General features: G+C 37.1%; 1 protein-coding gene across 4 annotated transcripts in view; it reads right to left on the bottom strand.

Annotated features, from left to right (window-relative positions):
* The window catches only part of FAM81B (family with sequence similarity 81 member B), a 57,481-nt gene that overhangs the window by 15,072 nt on the left and 19,355 nt on the right, over positions 1-23,054 (bottom strand). For all 4 annotated transcript variants that reach the window (XM_042943739.1, XM_042943748.1, XM_042943758.1 and 1 more), the window contains 2 exons: positions 15,548-15,666; positions 6,311-6,440 (listed from right to left, as the gene is read on the bottom strand). In XM_042943739.1, the coding sequence (XP_042799673.1) occupies positions 6,311-6,440; positions 15,548-15,666 (249 nt within the window). The remainder of the gene's footprint in view (positions 1-6,310; positions 6,441-15,547; positions 15,667-23,054) is intronic.

Below are 23,054 nucleotides of genomic sequence, written 5' to 3'. Positions count from 1 at the left end.
TGCTCATCAGCTCTTTTATGGCATTTGCTTCTCACAGGACTAACACAAGTGTCAAAGAATAACTCAACTCTGCAATTACAATTTACTTAGGAAAGGATAATAAGACATTATATATCAACAGGACACGGCCACATCTATAATCAGTGGTAAATTTGTGGCATTAAATGTTTCCATAATTACATAAAAGGCAGAATAAAGCTATGTAAACCAACAACTAAAGAGAATAAAGCTATGTAAACCAACCATTAAAAAGGATAACAAACCTAACCAAGGGAAAGCAGAATGAAGAAACTGACAAATTGTGATAGGTGGACTGGCTCCTTTAAGATGTCCATTCTCTAATTCCTAGAACCTGTGTATATGATATGTTAGATGGCCAATGGCATTTGTAGCTGTAATTAAGGTTACAGACCTTGAAATAGAGAGATTATCCTGTCTTATCCAAGTGGGTCCAATTAAATCACATGAGCCTTTAAAAGCAGAGAACTTTCTCCAGCCAGAGTCAGAGAGATTTGAAGCATGACAAGGACTTGGCCTGTTCCTGGAGAGAGGCCACATGGAAAATATGAGAAAGAAGGCTGGCATCTGGGGGAACATGTCTCCAACTCCAGCAAGAACCTCAGTCACACAACTTCAAGAAACTGAATTTGGCCAAAACTTGAATGAGTCTGGAAGAGAACTAATTCCCAGAGCTACCTCAAAGAAACATAGCCCTGCTGATATCTTGATTTCTGTCTTGGGAGACCCTAAGCAGGGGATTTACTCTAGCCCACCAGGCTTTTGACTTGCAGCAACTATGAGATAATATATTTATGTTGCTATAAACTACTGAGTGTGTGGTCATTTGTTATGGCAGCAATAGCAAACTAATATACAAACATTAAAAAAATTGAGAAGTAAAAAAATTATAGGATTGATAGGTAAATCCCAGGGTTGTTTCTTTGAAAAGGTAGTAGACAACATTTTTCTTGTTGTCTTTTCTAAACGTAAACTTTTCTAAACGTAAAGAAAACAAATAAATACTAAAATTAAGAATAAGGAAAAATAGAGTAGATATAAATACGATCCAAATAATGTAGTGAGAACATTCACAAAGCTGAAGTGATAGACGAAATGGAAGCCAAATAATTATAGATTTTAATTCACTTTTCTCAATCCAAGACAGAAGAAAGAACCAAAAAAATACGTAAGGATACAATAGACCTAAACAATAAGCAATGTTTTACATAGCGACTGAACTTTGTGCCCTAAAAATACAGAATATATTCTTTTAGAACGTGTAGAAAATTTTTCTATCCAGATGCCAAAATAAATCCCTCAAAGTATTCCAAAAACTCAAACGGGTATATACATAAAAATTTCAATTACAGGGAGATAAAACTAAAAATGAATACTAGGATAACAAAAAAATCCTTAACTCAGGAAAAACAACAACCCCTCTTAATCTTTTCAATCAAAGGGAAAAATACAATATACAACTGCAGAATTTCTAGGAAACCATGAGAACACTATATCAACCCTAGGAGATACAGGGAAGTAAATAAATGCTCAGGGAAAATTCATAGTCAAAAATGATCCTGTCAGCAAAAGATTACAAATATTTTTGGTTCAAAAAGTTAGAAAATTAACAGCAAAACAAATCACAGGAAAAGGGAAAAAAAGACAAAAACTTGAATTGCTGAGAACACATGGAGGACAAAATAGAAGAACTTAAAAATACATAAAAAGAGTGGCTCAATGGAGAGGAATCAATATAATTATTAAAGCACAAACACCTAATTAATCAAAAGGTCAAAAAAGCACAAATAAAATGGTGAGGGGAAAAATATAAAAGCAGAAGGAATGAAAATAATCTTCATAGTATTTTGCACAATTTATGCAAATTAATTTCGAAATCTGGATGAAAAAGGTATTTTTTTCCAAGCAGAAGTAATTTACTAAAGCTGACCCTTGAAAAGATTTTCCATGGAAAAAACTGAGCAAAGATATCAAAGAACTTTTCTTTCCACTAAATCATTAGGCCTAAATGGCTTCAGAGGCAAACTACTGAATCTTTAAAGAATAGGTCATTGCAATGTTTTTAAAACTGTTTCAGAGCATAGAAAAAGAAGGGAAACTTCCAAATTATTTTCATGAAGTCAGCAAAACATCGATTCTAAAATCTGAAAAAGGTTGCACAAAAAGACTAATCTTGTTTATAAATATTGATGCAAACTTCTTAAATAAAATATCAGCAAACAGTATCAGGACAGTTTTAAAAACATCATAATCAAGCACAATTTAATTTTTAAAACAAGAATCGTTTAATAAGAAATATATTAATACAAATAATTATGCCAGCATAGTTGAGGAGAAAGCTCACATGATTATCTCCACAAATAATGTTGAAAGGCATTTGACAAATTCGTAATCATTCTGGATTACAAACAAAAACTCAGTATAATAGCAATAGTGCATCAAACATGTTCACTGAGGAAACTAACTTCCCTCACCATAAGGGAAACCCTGGGGGAATTTCCATTAATGTCAGGAACAAGAGCAGGATGACCACTATTCCCACACTATTTAATACCATACTGGAGTTATTAAGGCAATTATAGCAGGGAGAGAAATTGTGTGTATGAAAGTGAAAAAAAATGAGTAAAATTATCATTTAAAAATCATATGATTGTGTGCCTGGAAAAACAACAACAAACTGGAAAATTTCTATAATCAAGAGGAGAATTCCCTAACAGAAGATGAAATTAATATAGCTTTCATTATATACAACTAACAATTCATCAGAAGATATGATGAGACCCCACTACAATAAACTAAAAAGAAAAAAGATAACAAAATCCCAAAATATATTGAAGATGATGTGAACATGAGGAAAATTTCAAACTATTCTTGAATGATAGAAAAGCAAACCTGACAAATAGGAAGCACACTATGTTCTTGGATAAAACACTCAGCATTATGATTCAGTAAATTCAAAAGTTAATTTATGATTTAATGTGATTTCAATAAAAATTAAAAATGAGTTATTATTTGCTGGGAATAGACAGACTGATTTTAAAATCATATGCAAAAACAAACAATTATCACCAGGGAAAGGGAGAAAAGAAAGCAATGAAAGGTACTTGCTGTACCAGATACTAAAAGTACTATAAGGTCTCAATGATTAAAATAATAATTAAGGCACATTCTATATTAGAAAAACTCCAAATGGATCAAGAATTTAAATATAAACAGTAAAGCCATGAAAGTGCTAGAAGAAAATATGAGTATTTTGAGAGGGGGAGACAGACAGTGCAAGTGGGAGAAAGGCAGAGAGAGAGGGAGAGAATCCCAAGCATCTCCATGCTGTTAGTATGCAGCCCAACATGGGGCTCAATCTCATGACTGAGATCATGACTTGAGCCAAAATCAACTTAGCCACCCAGCACCCCTAGGGAATTTCTTTTTAAGTGTGACTTAAAAGAAGCTACAAAAAAAAAAGCTGATAAATTTAGCTATAAATATAGAACATAAGCATGACAAAAGTCAAAAGAACATATAAAGAGCTCCTAAAAATTGAGAAGAAAAAGAAAAACAGACCAATAAGGAAATGGATAAAAGAGATGAACAGATAACTCGCTGAAAAAGAAATGAAAATAGCTCTTGAAGATGTGAACCTCATTCACAATGAGAAAGGCTAAGTGAAGGGGTGCCTGTGTGGCTCAGTTGGTTAAGTATCCGATTCTTGATTTCAGCTAAGGTCATAATCTCATGGTTGTTTATCAGTTTGAGCCCCATGTTGACCTCTGCACGGACAGCTCGGATCCTACTGAGGATCTGCTCTCTCCCTCTTCTGCTGTGTACACGCTCTCTCTCAAAAATAAATAAATAAATAAATAAAATTAAAAAAACAGAAAGGAAAGGCTAAGTGAAACACAGAGATTTTAGCTTTCTTTTTCCTATAAGAGTGGCAAAATTCAAAAGTCAACACCATTGGTGAGGCAATATGTAAAATGTCCTCATTTTTACATTTTACATATCGCCGATGGCTATGTAATATGATCAAAACCCTACAGACAGCAAGATACCTGAAAATAACAAACATGTATTTTGACCCAGCAATCACACTTCTGGTAATTGATCCTACAAACATACCTATGGACATACACACAATGACATAGGTGCAAGTTACACCTTGCAGCATTGTTTGAAAGAGAAAAATACTAAAAATGTCCAAATGTCCATCTGTGAGAGATTGGTTAAATGAGTGAGCTATTGAACACAGAGGAGAATATGCAGTTGTAAAAAAAGAATGAGGAAGCTTTCCATGTATTAGTATGACTGATCTCCAGGATGTATTTGTTTAGTTAAAAAAAAATAGGTACATATTAGTGTGTGTGTGTGTGTGTGTGTGTGTGTGTGTGTGTGTGTGTAATATGCAACCTTATTTGTAAAAAGGAGAAAAAAAGAATATATTTGCATTTGTTTGTTTCTGCATAAAGGCATACTGAAGAATCCACAACAGAATAATAAAAATGGTTTTCAGTGAGGAAATGAAAGAATGTGATAATGGTGACAGAGGTGGGCACGAAAATTCTCAGTGTATATTTTCTTATGTAGTTTTGATTTGTGAACCATACATATCATCTGTATTACCTTAAAAAAAATAACTAAGAATAAACTTCAGTCAGTGTCACTTTTTTGAAAAAGTTTTTAAGTTTATTTATTTAGAGAGAGAGAGAGCGGGGGAAGGGGAGGGAGACAGGGAGACAGAGAATCCCAAGCAGGCTCCCCACTCTCAGCACGAACCCCAATTCAGGGCTCAAACTCATGACCCATGAGATATGACCTGAGCTGAAATCAAGAGTTGGAGGCTTAACTGACTGAGCCATCCAGGCACCCCAAATCAAATTTTGAACCTAGGTGCAAAGTCAAATGCTGAATGATTACACAATGACTGTATGGCAGAAATGCAGAAATGTTTCAGTATTGGGAAATGTATTGACATAGCACATTAGAAGTCCAAAGAAATAAACGAGTGAACAAATAAAAACCCAAATTAAAAAAACCCTGATATGATGATGTAAGCATTTTTTGATGTCTACAAGGCATTTTTTAAGGTGAAATGTTCAGTCCTAATAAAAACTGAGCACTAATTAAAACTACTGGAAGTAAGTAGGAATTGAAGGTTACTTTAACATGGTTAAAAATATATCACACCAACATCCAAAAGAAAACAACAAAGACATCTCCAGTATAATAAGAAACTAGATAAATTGCCTTCTATGACCACTTTAACAATCATCTGGAAGATCTGGTCATGGCTTTAAAGTATTTAAAAAAAAAAAAGTACTGAGGTGTTACATCAGAAAACCAGAGGTAACATGGTTATGATTTATTTTTGATATGACTAGGTATTTTGGAAAACAAAGAGACTCAACCAAAAAACTATTAGGACTTAATTAGATGGGCGCATAGGTGTGGGCAAGGTGAGCCCAATGGGATTGGAGTAATCTATGTGCCCCTTTGAACCTTCTGCTCTTGATTATTTGGTCCTATGAACAAATAATCATACACCAAACTTACATGTCCCCCTATTCTCAAAGGATTTCCACTTTGTTCTGCCTAAATGACTTCAGAGAAGTGCTTATTGTCACATAAGGTATATGACAAAGTAAGGCACAGAATACTTTGCATTGGCTCTTTTAGTTAAGCCATTGGGAGGGTGAAAAAGGAAAGGCATTTCAGGCAGAAAAAAAGCACAAACAATATGGAGCCTGTGTAATGTCTTAGAATGAGTACAGACCTACCTCCAGATTGTTCAGTACCACTGGGTATGAGGGGTGAACCAGGAAAAATGGGGTGAGCTGAAAAGATAAGCAGGGGGCCAGTGTAGAGATGGCCTTTAAAACCAGGGCAATGGATTTGTACATTATTTTGTGAGAGATGTAACCTATTGTAGGGATATAACATAATCAACTCACATTTAGGTTGGCTATTTAATAATAATAGTCCATGAAAAAATGTTTTGCTTATAATCTTTGGTTCTACAGTCTTTGAGGAAATCCCAGAGAGTAAAAGAATAGCAACAGTGGAATCAAGTAGCACAGGCTTATAATGGGTGGCTACATTGGAACATAGGAGGTACTCATTAAAGTTTTGTTAATTCAACTGACAGTGCTCATGGTATATATGCATGCCTGTCATATTTAAACACTTTGGAAGTAAAGAGTTCTTTTGAAAAATTTCCACCCGACTAGGCATTTTGATAAGCTATAATGATCTTCTGGCAATAACACATAATGTAAGAGTTCCAAATATTTTCGGTTACCTTCATATCCAAGTTCTTAGAAACAGTTTCTAGGGCAGACATGAAATTTTGAATTGTTTTCTCAATTTTCTGGTGCTCATGCCTGATGAACTGAATGTCTCCAGAAAGCTTCACAATGCTGGAGTCACATCTAGTGGCAAGATGAAAATTGGTTGTGAGATCAATAGGCTCAAACATTTTTAATAGTACAGTAGGATGTGTGCATTCATTCATGGCAAAAGCTCTAAAGTTCTTTGAATAAGGAGTTAGTAGACGTAGGAACATAAACAGAAATCTTCACTTTTCTCTCTTTTTTCTGATGAGAGAGAAACCAGGTTGGATAATGATACATCAGTCAAAATCACACAACTGGGTTGGGGTAGATGAAGACATTGGGAGAAAATGGGGGGAATTTTTGATTTTCAGTCTGATATATTAATACGGTCATAGGAGTTCCAACAGGTTTTGATATTGGGGGAGTACTCCCTACTGCCTGTGGTTAGGTAAAATTGAAACTTTATCCTGTTCTATATTGCATTCTGAATCCACTTTCCTCTAGTCTCTTTGTTGGATCCAAGATTGTCAATTCTCCTCTGGCTACAAAGAGTCTTAGCTCACCATCATCTTCCAACCCATCTTCAAAAACCAATTTCCCTCCTCTTAGCCCCAGTCACAACTCCTGCTCCTGGAGTGGGCTCAGTCAAGTGTTATATTAGGACAAAAACAATTCACAGTAACATGTGAATGAAGTTTTGGTTCATAAAGTTGCACATGGTATTTTAAGAAGTAATTCTAGTGAAACGGGGTTGGAGTTGAAGATTAACCATCTTTCCAGCATGTCAGGGAAGCCCACCCCATATCACTACTCAAGGCTTCTCTTGGGAGACGGCAGGTTACGTACTTTGTTATCAGTTTCAATACACTCATATATGCATGAAATATATGCACTCATAAATGCATGGAAGATATGGAGAATGCTGAAGGACTGTGTTTTTTGTGTAAAGTTATCAGAGATCACTGTTAAGTTTATAATTTTATAAAACAATTCTTTGTCCTCAAATAATATTTGTTAGGAACTACATTTTCATGCTATTATGCAAAGTGCTATAAATATAGTTTATTTTATGGCTGTCAATATTTTTTTAGGATCTAGAAATGAATTTTTTTTTCTTAAGATTTTTGGTACCAAAGTTGAGCCCAAAATGAGTATGGTGGTAATTTTACCTGAGAAATCCTTAGAAGAGAAACCAGGGGACTGTGGTAGGGGAGGGGAGACTGCTGGGAGGAAAAATTAGGAATTAATCTGATCAAAAATGGGAGCTGGCTTGTATTGCAGCAAAGTCACAGGCAAAAGCCATTTCACACATTTGTACATAAAACCTGTTGTCAAAACAAGCTCTGTTGTCAGTTAATTAGGCTACTATGTGAATCCACATCAAGATCCCCAAAGATTACATAGAAACAGTTGCTGCTATCACTGCTCCCAGCCACTTGTCACCCAACTCCCTCCTTGTTCGACCTTCAGAGACAGCTGGCCTGTACATTGTAGGCTAACGGTTAAGAATTTGTCTCTGATGTCACATTGACCAGGCTTTGAATCTGGCTTCTGCCGTTTCCTAGCTTTGTGATCTGGGAAAAATTTCTTAACGGTCTATGATCTTCAGTTCTCCTTAACTGAGAAAAGGGAGTAATGACCCCAAGACCACTGAACATAGCTGCACGATTTGTCTACCACACAACACCAGACTTGCCAGCTACATGGGCAGCATGAACACAGGAGCCATAGATAGTATCTCCTGGAATGCTTTACGCTCAACCTTCAAAACCATAAGTGGCTATCCTGAAAAAAATGTCACTTGATACGGTTATTTTAAGATGAAAGGAGGTAATGAATCAAATGATTTAGCCAGCACCTAGCACTGAGGAAGCACCCCTACAAGATCAGTAGCTATTATTTATTAATTCCTATCTCCCCATGCAAAAACACAGACTGCCAGCCTAACACCACATGCTGATTTGTTTGGTCCACCTGGTTGTCTAAGGATTCTTTATTCCTGATGTTCAGTAACTTCAACCAGGATTTTTTGTTTGTTTGTTTTGAGAGAGAGAGAGAGAGAGAGAGCACACCCTTGAGCACGAGTGGAGGAAGGGCAGAGAGAGAGGGAGAGAGAATCCCAAGCAAGTTCCATGCTGACAGCACACCAGCTTGATCTCATGAACAGTGAGATCATTACCTGAGCCAAAATCAAGAGTTGGACAGGATGATTAGCCAACTGATCTGCCCAGGGGCCTCTCAACTGGTATATTTTGATTCAATTGTTCTTATAGCAATTTTTCTTAAATTCTAGTTTTGATTTATGGATTCAAATCTCCGTTTCAAGGAAGTTCTCTTTTCTTATACCCATTCTTTTTTCCTAAAGAATTTTTTCTCTTTCTTCTTCAGGCAGTCCTACAGAGTCTATGTTGAATGAGTTTTACTTGTCTGCTATACACATCATTTTTCTACAACAATTTTTATGTTAAAAAAACATTTTCTTTTCATTTTTTGTGGTTTTCTCATGTTAGCATTTAAAAAATAATTATTTTTAGTTGTATTTATTCCATGGGGCGGGGGCGCCTTCCAAAACAGATTTGATCTCTGTGATATTTTAATTTTTTTTCCCCACCTTATCCCTGAGCAATTCCAGTATATCCATCTCATTCTGTTAGGTGATGATCTCTGTTTTGGGGAAGGCCTTTTATTTCGTATTTATTCAAAATTTTTATTTTTTCAAAGTAAAACATGCCTATAGTTTAGAAGTCAATAAAAACTAAAAGGCTAATAATAAACTGCGGGAATTAAGCTTAAGAATTCCCTGAGCTTGCGCTGAAGGGTTAACAAGGCATGAAGAAATAGAAAGCCACAGGATGAAAGTATCCAAGAATGGGTAGAGATTAGGTATTCAGGGCAGCAGTGCCCCCCAATTTAGTACAATAGCAGAAAACTGCTTTCATGGGAAGGAAGGATCAAAATAGGTAAACAGGTAAAAGGGGCTAGAGACCACCCTGGGCAAAGTTGCCAGGAGTGGAGCTAATTAGCAAAAGAAAGGTGCCTTGTTGACCCTGAGGTAGCATGTTCTGTCCTTCTTGTCCCCCTAGGCAAGTTTAGGTAAACAGACAAGGCGCCTCATGTCTGCTGTAAACAACCATCTGCTCAGCACCTGGATTTTGTTTTGTATTGACCCAAACCCCTAACACCACATATCTTCAAAACCCCCTTTCCATCACGCCCGTGAATTAATGTTCACAATTTCATTGTCTCTTTGTGCATGTCCATCATGCTGATAAATCTTCTGATCCTAATAAAAACGGAGCAAGGACACTTACTGGGAGCTCTTGTCTCCTCTCGGACTTGGAATATTAATCCTGTGACTTGCATATTAATCCTGTGTCTGCTCTCTTGCTGGACAAGAGAACTCCAGACCCAGAGTCTACGACAACAAACTACAGTGGCTCTTTGCTCTCCCTCTTCCTGCTTTTCCCAGTTCTCCCTAGAGACAAGAGCCTGTCTTTACCTAGTTTCAGAGTTTCCTAGTGCTGCCAACACCTAAGCCTTTTGAGAATTGTGTGGTGTAAAACCAGATCATTCTCAGTTTATCCCACAGGTTTAAAACTGGTTTTATTACATCTGCTAAGTCAGTTTCCACATGTCTGTTTTCTTCGTCCCAACATTTCTATGCTGATATCCTCTGTTTTGGTGGGTCTGTTTTAAAGAGAAACTTTTTTTTTTTTTTTTTTTTTTGCAGTAGATTTAGTGGGACTTTGGGAAGGAGCAAAATTACTGCTGATTGCTGTTCAATCAGCAATCTGCTTTAATCTTTTTCCTTTGTTCTTAACTTCTTTGAAACCAAGAGAACCTCTGATTTGAACCCCTCGTGTGTTTTTCTGGGTAATTCCTCTCATTGAGGTTTGCACATCAGCCTCATAGTTTTCTCTGTCTGACTATCGATATTGGTGGTGCCGATTTTTACGCACAGGCTAGATTCTACCTATCATGCTTACATCTTTGGCTGATTCTGACTACCTACAGAAGATCACCAAGTGTGTGTGGGGGGAGGAGTAGACCACATCCTCCACTCAGGCTTGCAGTATCAAATCTGTTCTTTTCTTAAGCCCTACAGGCTGTAGGAGGGCACATCCCCCCCTTTCCTCCTCAAAAACGGGATTGGTGTGTTTTACAGCCAATCACTGAATCCTAGATTTTCTGTAGTGACGCTATAGGCCCGCTCTACTTCCTCTGCCTGTAGCATGTCAGCATTTCTCTCGGGTATGAATTTGCAAGCACAGAGCTTCTAGATGATAAATAACACAGATGCATCCTCAGCTACACTCCTCAGCTGCTCTGTGTTACTGACCTGATTCCCTGAAGGGACATTTCCTGTGTGTCCTGTGACCCGCCTGAGCCCCGAGTAATGGAGTAATATTACTCCATTCAAATTATTTAGGATTACGACTCTTGTTTTGGCGCAAGTCATTATATCTAAGGTCCGAGGAAGACAGACATGACGGTATTTGTAAGTGTACTCTGTTTGTGGTTGTGGTTAGCAGTTGTGGCAACTTCCAAGTTCTATTAAAGATGGAATTTTTAGGGGCGCCTGGGTGGCTGAGTCAGTTGAGCATCCGACTTCCGCTCAGGTCATGATCTCGCAGTCTGAGTTCAGCCCCGCTTGGGACTCTGTGTTGACAGAGCCTGGAGCCTGCTTTGGATTCTGTGTCTCCCTCTCCCTTTGCCCCTCCCCCGCTCATGCTCTATCTCTCTTTGTCAAAAATAAATAAACATTTTTTTAAAAAAGATGGAATTTTTGCTTCCCTTCTATTTTTAACTGGCTTTAAGACGTCGCAAGTGAGAGGAGTGGCATAAATATATCTTTATTCAATTATCTTTAACCAGAAGTTTCTACTCTTAACTTTTCAAAAGTTGACAATATCCATGATATCATTCTTCCAAAGAATATGATTTTTGCTTTTAATTTCATATCAACACAATTTGTAATTTTTTTAATAAGAAAAATCTGCCTTTGGGTCCCAAATAGCCAAATGTAGCTGGAAGTCCTGCGTCCTCTGACTGCTGCTGCAGACTGTAAATCATGGCCATCTCTATGGATGTTCTTTACATACTTGCTTTTCCTCATTTGCACCTGAGATTATCATCTACTGAATAGAGGAGAGGGTATCAAAAGCAGACCAGACGCCTTTGAGAACCTCGTCTCATTGGAGTTACTTGCTTTTGCACTGCCCCTGTTTTGGAGTAGGAAATACGGTGTAAAATTCAAAGCACGTTGCCATTATTAAATATTGAGTTTGATTTATGCAGCAGTAAAATGTTTCCTAGGAATTATGTTAAAATAATCAACTTAATCTCAGTTATGCCAAAATACTCATTGGAATTAAGGTCAATATATGTGGAAAGACAGTAATTAATCTGTCTCAGCTTGTCTATTAGTCCCTTGCCTGGCAAAAATACACAGAATGGGAGAGGAAGGGTGAATTTAAGTCTCATGGCTTTTAGCCAGATTCTGTCTCAGATTAGCGAATACAATAAAGAAATTTTCATACTAAGAAGATATTTCAAGGAAAAATAAGACCTCGTCCTAAAATCACTACCTAAGATTCAAGGGGAAGGTAAGCAATTGAAGAATAAAATGGAGGGATAGGAGGCTCTTGGTTTCCCCTTCTCTGGATGTACCAAATAAACAGCTACACAGAGATCAGTTTCCTCTGAGAAAAACCCAGAAACTAATTTAAAGACTCTTGCTTATCAGGCATCTAAGAATATACCCACATTGAAATGGGCAGGAAAGCTGAGACACATTCATGCTGTAAACCCCATTCTTGGCACAGTGCCTTCCTTACAGTTGGGAGGGGACCCCCAAATCTTAGCTTCCTCCTGAGGAGTGAAAGGTTTGGACCATACATCGAGCACTTCAACTTTTACAGCTGCCACCTGAGAGACTGGCTTCCAAATCACCTAGCTCTGAGAGCTGATGGGACTCATTTGCAAGTCCCCTAGGACCACAGAAAAAAGAAGTAGCTGTAAATGACCACAGATTAAAAAATGGACAAATGTGGGGGTGCCTGGGTGGCTTAGTCGGTTAAGCAGCCCCTGACTTTGGCTCAGGTGATGATCTCACAGTTCGTGACTTGGAGCCCCACATCGGCTCTCTGCTGTTGGTGCAGAGCCTGCTTCGGATAATCTGTCCCCGTCTCTCTCTGCCCTTCTCCCATCTCAAGCTCTCTCTCTTTCTCTTTCTCTCTCTCTCTCTCTTAAAAATAAATGAATATTTTTAAAAAACGGGCAAAGCATCTGAATAGATATTTATCCACAGATGACATACAAGTGACCAGCAAGTACATGAAGAGGTGCTCAGTGTCACCGATCATCAGGAAACTGCAAATCAAAAGCACAATGAGATATTACCCTTCACCTGTTAGAGTGGCTATTATCAAAATAATAAAAACATAACAAATGTCGACTAGTAGGTAGAGAAAAGAAAACCCTTGTATATTATTGGTAAGAATGTAAATTGGTGCAGCAATTATAGAAAACAGTATGAAGGTTCTTCAAAAAACTAAAAATAGAACTATTACATCATTCAGCAATCCCTGTTCTGGATGTATATCCAAAGGAAGTGAAATCAGTACTTGGAAGGAATATCTGCACTCCCACACTCCCATGTTCACTGTAGCAATATTCACAATAGCCAAGATATGGAAACAACCTAAGCGTCTGTTGACAGACGAATGGAAAAATAAATTGTGACACACACACACACACACACACACACACACACATTCCGAGTATTATCCAGACTCAAAAAAAGAGATATTGCCATTTGTGAATACACAGATAAAATTGGAGGACATTATGCTAAGTTAATTAAGATAGACACAGAAAAAAAAAACCTGCATGATCTCATATGGTACCTGAAAAAGTCAAATACTCAGAAGCAGAGAGTAGAATGGTGGTTACCCAGGGTGCAGAGGTAGGGGAGATGGGGAAATGTTGGTCAAAGAGTACAAAGTCGCAGTTAAATAGGAAGAATATGCCTAGAGACCTAATATACAGTGTGATGACCATAGTTAATAATGTACTGAAGAATGGAAATATGCTAAGAAAGTAGATTTCAGTTGCTCTTATCACACACATAAAATGGTAACCATGTGAGAAGATATGTTAATTAGCTTGACTGTAGTAATCATTTTACTATGCTTGTATATATCAAATCATGTTGTAGACTTTAAACAGAAACATTTTTTTGTTTTTAAAAAAGGAAACAAAAAAGAAAAAAAGAAATTGAAGCTGATCCATCTTGTTCTAGATATGATTCCATTCATATCTTGGTTTCATTGAAATCTGTTATTGTGTCTTACATGTAAGGCAGGATTTAGAAAAATTGAATACTGGGTTTGTAATGGTTTGCAGAAAAAATAAATAGTTCACGTGTCATCAGCACGCCACCAAGTGGAACCAAATTCCAAGTTTTATTCAAGACAGACGTTTGGTATTTGTCTTTGAGAAATCATGGCACATCTAAATAGGATGGTGGGTCTGTTCGTGTTTGTTTTATTACCTTGCTTCAAACTTACCCAAATACTATAAACTTTCTTTTGTGTGTATCAGATATTATATAAGGAAATATATAATTTTGTATATTTTGGATGAATAAACATGTACTTATACATAGCATAGTTACATATCTATCTGTGTGTGTGTGTGTGTGTGTGTGTGTGTGTGTACACATAGGTACTATTCCTGAAGATTCTGTTTTCCTAATGTTTGCTACCTGGTCTGGACTTTCATGGCTAGTGTGTTAGTTTAGGCCCTTGACATTTCCCACCTTGACTGCTGCAGTAGGCTTCCTTTCATTTTCATTTTTCCTTTTTGTACCCCACCAACTTAGCTAATACTAGAATGTTCCTATATATGTCATCCCTCTTACTTATAATCAATCTTCCCATGCTTACTTATAACTTTCTATATAAAGTTCAAACTTCTTACCTTGACCCACAAGATCTCTCAGCATCCAATTTGGACCACTTGTAAGCTTCATCTCCCAATCTCCCATCTCTCCCTAAAAGCAAACCCCCAAATACCAAAACTAAAACACTCTTCTTACAGGTAGCTCTTTGAACATGTCTCAGTAATTCATCCCTCAGTTCGTTTGCACTTATTATCCCTCCTATGTAAAGTGCATTTCCTGTTGTCCTTCCTTGTCTAGATATCTGCTATGGATCCTTCAAAACTAATTTCAGTGTCACCTCCTCCAGGAAGACTTCCCTATGCCTCAGTCTGATTTGGATATTTCCATAGCACCTCAAACTTTCATTACATTGTTTATCTAATCACTTACATTTGGAGCTTGTTTTCCCAGGTAGACCACAAATCTGGGGTCATGAGGAATTGGAAATGGACCATGTTGCTGAATCCCCAAATCCCATACACTGCCTGGCATGTGCTTATAGGGCATGAAGCTTAATACCTTTTTGTTGTTGTTGAATTGAATGGATAGATGCTCTAAAAGGAGTTCGTCTTAGGTGTTAATCACCTAATTGTTATTTTGTCATTAACACTACAGAGCAGATTAACAAGATGGAGATTGAGTATTCCAGGAGAGAGTAAAGATGTGCTGGCAGAAGATGCTGAGTTGCAAAGGTGACTACAGTCAGCCATTCACAGGTGATCTTTGATATTTCTACTAGAGTGGTCCTGCCATTGTCAATACCCACAGGTTTTTGTTAAACTGTATAGCATTAATTCTTTTGATTTAGAAATATCATATGAACCATATTTTTCAAAATTTTATCGATTTGGAAGTAAATTCCTTTTGTTAGACTTTTATATGTAATTCTTATACATTTTAAAAATTTTAATTAATTATTAAATTAAATTAAAGTATTTTAAATATTTGTAGGTGTTCTTGAGGGTGTGTCTTTGTATAGATATTGGCATTTAGACAGTTGAGGGCTGCAAATATAATATGATTCTCGTCACTAGCAGACAGAACCAAAACTGGACATTCTGTAAAAGGGGCCTTTTAGAGAACCCTTGATTCTCAAGGTAGCATGAAGCTTTCAAGGTGTATCATAGACTTTCTCAACCACCACCTCATCAGTTTAGCGTAAAGACAATATCTACTTTTTTACTATATGGAACTTAGTTGGGAATGAGAATTCAATGGGCAAGAACTGACTGCCATTCATTGATATGCTTCTTCTCACCTGGCTACTCTTCCTCGAAGATCTCCAACTCCTTGAAGGTGTCTGGTGTTTAGCTCCTGTACTGCAAAATTAGTTCCTGTGGCCGCCTGGTCTCGCGCTCTTATTTGGTGTTCTAAAATCTGTAATTTTAAGTGAAAATTCCCATTAATTTCCTACCCCACATGATAAGAAAGTATAATTTAAAGCAGAGGTTCAAAATCAAAAGACTTTCCTAATTAGGCTGACAGTATAAATGAGTGAGAGAGTCCTATGTCAGAGAGAGGCAGTCCCTACTTTATCTGAGGAAGGTAGTGATGGCCTGATTCCAGTTGATTATTGCCAGGTAGGAATGATGGCTCAACAGTGTTTCAACACAAGCCAGAAATCTAGATTTTATGTTAAATCTTTCAATTTTTAAATATTGACATCTTAGTCAAAATCTTACATAAACGCACTACGGGCCAAATAAAACATACTTATTGCGCTGTTATGGCCACGAGTTGCCATTTGGCCATCATTGATACAAAAGCTTTTCACGAAAACCTATCTCAGAATTGGTGGCAGAGTTTAGAAAGGGATCTTTACTACGGCATCAGGCAAGGCCCTTTGCAGATTGAATCAGAACCACAGTGAAGCTAATACAACTAACATGAGTAAATGTGAATCAAACTGTTCCACTCAAAAGGAGTGAAGAAGGTTTATTCTAGATTTTTAGAGAACATGAGAGATTTATGGCTTGAAGTATACTCAGATTTTGTCCTTGGGTATTCTTAGTCATGTCTTAGGTAGGTCTTGGTATTCTGAAATAGAGCTATCTTATACTACCAGGTCGGTGGTCTCAAGAACAGCGGCTTAAAATTGTTTCACACTTAACATGTAAGCATTAATTTAAAACTAAAAAAAAAAAAAAAAATCTGCTTGTCCATAGCAAAAATTTCTATCTTAGTTGACACTCAAGCAAAATCCAAAGTAAAGTGAAGACATATATTTAAAAAAAAAACATATTTATTTGTAAAATAAGTGAGAGTATACGACAAGTTCAGGATTTGGGGAAGCATTAAAGTTTAGTTACTATATTTGATCAAGGCCTGAACTATGTCTAAATTTATGTTTATCAATTTTTTGAGGAAAGAAGGATTTTTGTAGCAAATGAATCGTAGAAATTTTAAATACCATATACAGGATCTTTCTCATTTGTAAACTGGCAGATTGAAACAACCCAAGAGCAAAAACAAACAAAAAAACCTTTAATTGAAAACTTAGAAGTATCAAGAATGCTAGCTGGAGTTTTTTTGTTTTCATTTGTTTTTGCCTGACTCTAAGTGTCTCAGTCCATTCACGTTGCTCTAACAAAATACCACAGACTGGGTAGCTAATAAACAACAGACATATGTTTCTCACAGTTCTGGAGGCTGGAAGTCCAAGGTCAGGGTGCCTGCTTGGTCCACTTCTGGTGAGAGCCCTCTGCTGGGCTGCAGACTGTCTACTTCCTACTGCGTCCTCAGGTGGTGGTAGGAGTCAGGGGTATCTTGTGGGAGGGCACTGGTCCTAATCACGAGACCCCACCTCCTAACACCATCACATGGGACGTTAGATTTCAACATATGAATTTTGGAGGAGCGGGGAGAGACCCAATATTCAGACCATAGCAAAAGATGTTACTTTTCTTTGTTTTGGTAAAGTATAGTGAAGAAAAGGAATTTGCCCTACTAAACACTAAAACATATGAGATGATAATAAATACATAAGTGTAGCAAAATGGATCTGCATATGTAAATAAATCAATGTAATGTAATGAAGACCTCGGTAAACGTAAGAAAGAAATGTGCTGGGGCACCTGTGTGGCTCAGTTGGTTGAGTGTCTGACTTTGGCTCAGGTCATGATCTCGCTGTTTATGAGTTTGAGCCCTGCATAGGTCTTTGCGCTGACAGCTCAGAGCCTGGAGCCTACCTCGGATTCTGTGTCTCCCTCTCTCTCTGCCCCTCCCTCACTCACACTCTGTCTCTCTCTTTCAAAAATAAATAAACATTAAAATATTTTTTAAAAAACGAATGTACTATACTTGAGGCTCACAAATTAGTGGGGGAGGAATTTCACGAATGGTGTTGGGATCTCTGGTTGTTTATTCAGAAAACAATCAGTTTAGATCCTTACCTCATGACACATTTTAGAAAAGTAGTTTAAAAATATAAATAGTTAAGCCATAAAAATAACAGATAATAAAGGTGATTATTTCAATTCTAAATGAAGAAGTTTCTATTCTTAAAAATAATGAGAGGAATCACAGAGCAAAATATTGGAATGCTTAACGAGAGCAAAATAATGGAAAGTTTAACAACCTTATATAAAACTTGACAGAAACATTGTAAATATAACTGAGATATAAACAATGAACTGAAAAAACATTTATAACAAATGTTACTGCCACAGATTTCAGTCTAGTGCTGCAATCATCATGCATTTGTTGGTGAAAGCCAGTTGTGCATATCTTTTCCCATCTTTGTGTTTGGTGTTTTGATGTTTGAAATCAATCACAGTGAGACTGTTAACACCATGGAAATAGGCAAACACTCCAACCAAGTTTTTATTCTCCAGAAAATATTTGCTTGCTGGTTGCTAACCATTTGCCAAGCTACCAGCAGCTATTATCCTCAATTAATAAAAAAGCTCATCAAATCAATAAGAATTAAAAAGCACTAAAACTCCAAAAGATAAATTGGCAAACGACATTAATAGATGATGGACAGAGAAAATGAAAAGCGTTATAGTCACTTTTAAAAAGTGAATACGACGGGCGCCTGGGTGGCTCAGTCGGTTAAGCGGCCGACTTCGGCTCAGGTCATGATCTCACGGTCCGTGAGTTCGAACCCCGCGTCGGGCTCTGTGCTGACAGCTCAGAGCCTGGAGCTTGTTTCAGATTGTGTCTCCCTCTCTCTGACCCTCCCCCGTTCATGCTCTGTCTCTCTCTGTCTCAAAAATAAATAAACATTAAAAAAAAAAAAAATTAAAAAGTGAAAACGAGAGAAAGATCTCATCTCTATCCCATTAAATTAGTGAAGTTAAAACAATACATCTCAATGCTGGTGTAGGCCCATGAAAAAGCACTCTTGTGTAATGCTAATGGAAGTGTAAGTATAAACTTTCCGGAAACCAATTTGGCAACATGTATCAAGAGCCTTTACAGTGTCCACACTCTGGAGTTCTACTTCTAAGAATTTATACTATGGAAATAATCCAAATACAGACCTATACTTATGAGCAAGGGTATTTTAATATTAACAGAATGACTTAGCAAATCATGGTGTGTGCACTGTACAAAGAACCTTTAATCACGTGAGTGTATGATATAATTTTATATTAAAGATTATGCTTACAAATGTAGTCCCAGCCTCCTAATGGAATATGTGGAAGGACTTGAAGGTAATGAATCTGGGTGTTTGTAGAAATTGCCATTTGGTAGTGGAATTGAGAATTTTTTTCCCCAGGTTTAAACATTTTTTTCTTAAGCTTTCAAAATAATTACAATGAACAAGTATTGCTCTTACAAGTTGGTGGGAAAAAGAAACAAAATAAATAAACAAAATAAATGTGATACATAAAATTGTCTTTCCTTGAGTTTAAAATAAATTAATTTTAAAATTTGTAATTAGCTGCCAGCTTAAAAAACAAATAGTTTGAATATAAAAAGGAACAAGCATCAATCAGGAGGAAATAGAAAGCTTGAACAGACCCATAACCAGCGAAGAAATTGAATCGGTTATCAAAAATCTCCCAACAAATAAGAGTCCAGGACCAGATGGCTTCCCAGGGGAGTTCTACCAGACATTTAAAGCAGAGATAATACCTATCCTTCTCAAGCTATTCCAAGAAATAGAAAGGGAAGGAAAACTTCCAGACTCATTCTATGAAGCCAGTATTACTTTGATTCCTAAACCAGACAGAGACCCAGTAAAAAAAGAGAACTACAGGCCAATATCCCTGATGAATATGGATGCAAAAATTCTTAATAAGATACTAGCAAATCGAATCCAACAGCATATAAAAAGAATTATTCACCATGATCAAGTGGGATTCATTCCTGGGATGCAGGGCTGGTTCAACATTCGCAAATCGATCAACGTGATACATCACATTAACAAAAAAAAAGAGAAGAACCATATGATCCTGTCAATCGATGCAGAAAAGGCCTTTGACAAAATCCAGCACCCTTTCTTAATAAAAACCCTTGAGAAAGTCGGGATAGAAGGAACATACTTAAAGATCATAAAGGCCATTTATGAAAAGCCCACAGCTAACATCATCCTCAACGGGGAAAAACTGAGAGCTTTTTCCCTGAGATCAGGAACACGACAGGGATGCCCACTGTCACCGCTCTTGTTTAACATAGTGCTGGAAGTTCTAGCATCAGCAATCAGACAACAAAAGGAAATCAAAGGCATCAAAATTGGCAAAGATGAAGTCAAGCTGTCGCTTTTTGCAGATGACATGATATTATACATGGAAAATCCGATAGACTCCACCAAAAGTCTGCTAGAACTGATACATGAATTCAGCAAAGTTGCAGGATACAAAATCAATGTGCAGAAATCAGTTGCATTCTTATACACTAACAATGAAGCAACAGAAAGACAAATGAAGAAACTGATCCCATTCACAATTGCACCAAGAAGCATAAAATACCTAGGAATAAATCTAACCAAAGATGTAAAAGATCTGTATGCTGAAAATTATAGAAAGCTTATGCAGGTAATTGAAGAAGATATAAAGAAATGGAAAGACATTCCCTGCTCATGGATTGGAAGAATAAATATTGTCAAAATGTCAATACTACCCAAAGCTATCTACACATTCAATGCAATCCCAATCAAAATTGCACCAGCATTCTTCTCGAAACTAGAACAAGCAATCCTAAAATTCATATGGAACCACAAAAGGCCCCGAATAGCCAAAGTAATTTTGAAGAAGAAGACCAAAGCAGGAGGCATCACAATCCCAGACTTTAGCCTCTACTACAAAGCTGTCATCATCAAGACAGCATGGTATTGGCATAAAAACAGACACATAGACCAATAGAATAGAATAGAAACCCCAGAACTAGACCCACAAACGTATGGCCAACTCATCTTTGACAAAGCAGGAAAGAACATCCAATGGAAAAAAGACAGTCTCTTTAACAAATGGTGCTGGGAGAACTGGACAGCAACATGCAGAAGGTTGAAACTAGACCACTTTCTCACACCATTCACAAAAATAAACTCAAAATGGATAAAGGACCTGAATGTGAGACAGGAAACCATCCAAACCTTAGAGGAGAAAGCAGGAAAAGACCTCTCTGACCTCAGCCGTAGCAATCTCTTACTCGGCACATCCCCAAAGGCAAGGGAATTAAAAGCAAAAGTGAATTACTGGGACCTTATGAAGATAAAAAGCTTCTGCACAGCAAAGGAAACAACCAACAAAACTAAAAGGCAACCAACGGAATGGGAAAAGATATTTGCAAATGACACATCGGACAAAGGGCTAGTATCCAAAATCTATAAAGAGCTCATCAAACTCCACACCCGAAAAACAAATAACCCAGTGAAGAAATGGGCAGAAAACATGAATAGACACTTCTCTAAAGAAGACATCCGGATGGCCAACAGGCACATGAAAAGATGTTCAACGTCGCTCCTTATCAGGGAAATACAAATCAAAACCACACTCAGATACCACCTCACGCCAGTCAGAGTGGCCAAAATGAAGAAATCAGGAGACTATAGATGCTGGAGAGGATGTGGAGAAACAGGAACCCTCTTGCACTGTTGGTGGGAATGCAAATTGGTGCAGCCGCTCTGGAAAGCAGTGTGGAGGTTCCTCAGAAAATTAAAAATAGACCTACCCTATGACCCAGCAATAGCACTGCTAGGAATTTACCCAAGGGATACAGGAGTACTGATGCATAGGGGCACCTGTACCCCAATGTTTATAGCGGCACTCTCAACAATAGCCAAATTATGGAAAGAGCCTAAATGTCCATCAACTGATGAATGGATAAAGAAATTGTGGTTTATATACACAATGGAATACTACGTGGCAATGAGAAAAAATGAAATATGGCCTTTTGTAGCAACATGGATGGAACTGGAGAGTGTGATGCTAAGTGAAATAAGCCATACAGAGAAAGACAGATACCATATGGTTTCACTCTTATGTGGATCCTGAGAAACATAACAGAAACCCATGGGGGAGGGGAAGGAAAAAAAAAAAAAAAAAAAAAGAGGGTAGAGTGGGAGAGAGCCAAAGCATAAGAGACTGTTAAAAACTGAGAACAAACTGAGGGTTGATGGGGGGTGGGAGGGAGGGCAGGGTGGGTGATGGGTATTGAGGAGGGCACCTTTTGGGATGAGCACTGGGTGTTGTATGGAAACCAATTTGACAGTAAATTTCATATATTAAAAAATAAAAAAAATAAATAAATTAAAAAAAAAAAAAAAAAAAAAAAAAAAAAAGGAACAAGCAACTGCTGCAATTATGGTTGATTAAAAACATTTTTTTCTTAATTCCTTTCATAGGCCCAAGTCAAGCTTCAGCTCACACTTGAACCTGTCTTGCTGGTCAGTTTGCAATGGACTGAGCTCGTTAATGAGTTTAGGCTTTTAAAAAATACTTGAATAGCACCTATTTCACTATAAAGAGCACGTTATAGTATTAGTTATTTACTAAAGGTAGCCTAATAGTTTCTTCTTTATGATGTTTAACTATGTTGTCTACAGACTTTAAAATATTTTCTAATTCATTTTCCTCATAGACCAGTCCTCCTCATCTCCTTAACAGGATGGCATATATTTTGAGATTTTATAGTTTTGGGAAAATATTTTGTCTTTTTTTCAGAGCTAATCTAAGACAACCAATTATTATAGGGAAAAAGCCCTTAACAAGATTTCTAATGGGGTGCCTGGGTGGCTCAGTCAAACATCCAACTTCAGCTCGGGTCATGATCTTGCCCTCAGTGAGTTTGAGCCCCACATCAGGCTTTGTGCTGGCAGCAATCTCTCTCTCTCTCTCTCTCTCAATCAAAAATGAATAAATGTTAAAAAAATTAAAAAAAAACAGATTTCTAGACTTCTGGAAATAGTTTCCTTCTTAAAATTAAGATTATTTTACTGAGGTATAATTAATAGGTATTAAAAGGTACCAATCAAAGTATATATCTGAATGGATTTTGACAAATATAATCAACATGTAACAACCATTTCTCATTTCTGAGAATGCTACTCTCTTTTCAATTACCAGCAAGTTTTGACTTTTAAATTGGTATCTTGTTTAGTGCGAGTGCTATACTTGGTTTGGTCATCATGTCAAAGGCACTGAGCCGCTAACCTCATCATTTTCTTACCACTGTTATGCTGGAAACATCTTTGACCACTTTGAGAAGTGGTACTGACTTTTAGGCACTGGGGTCAATTCAGTATGTGCTAAATACCAATGAAGTACCTTTTAAAAGTTCACTAAGATTTTTTTTTTTAACTTCCATACTCCCTCTAA

This window comes from Panthera leo, chromosome A1 (assembly GCF_018350215.1).
Source record: "Panthera leo isolate Ple1 chromosome A1, P.leo_Ple1_pat1.1, whole genome shotgun sequence".
Classification (NCBI taxonomy): domain Eukaryota; kingdom Metazoa; phylum Chordata; class Mammalia; order Carnivora; family Felidae; genus Panthera; species Panthera leo.
Note: the sequence above shows the minus strand (reverse complement) of the source record. Positions and strands in the feature narration are given on the sequence as shown.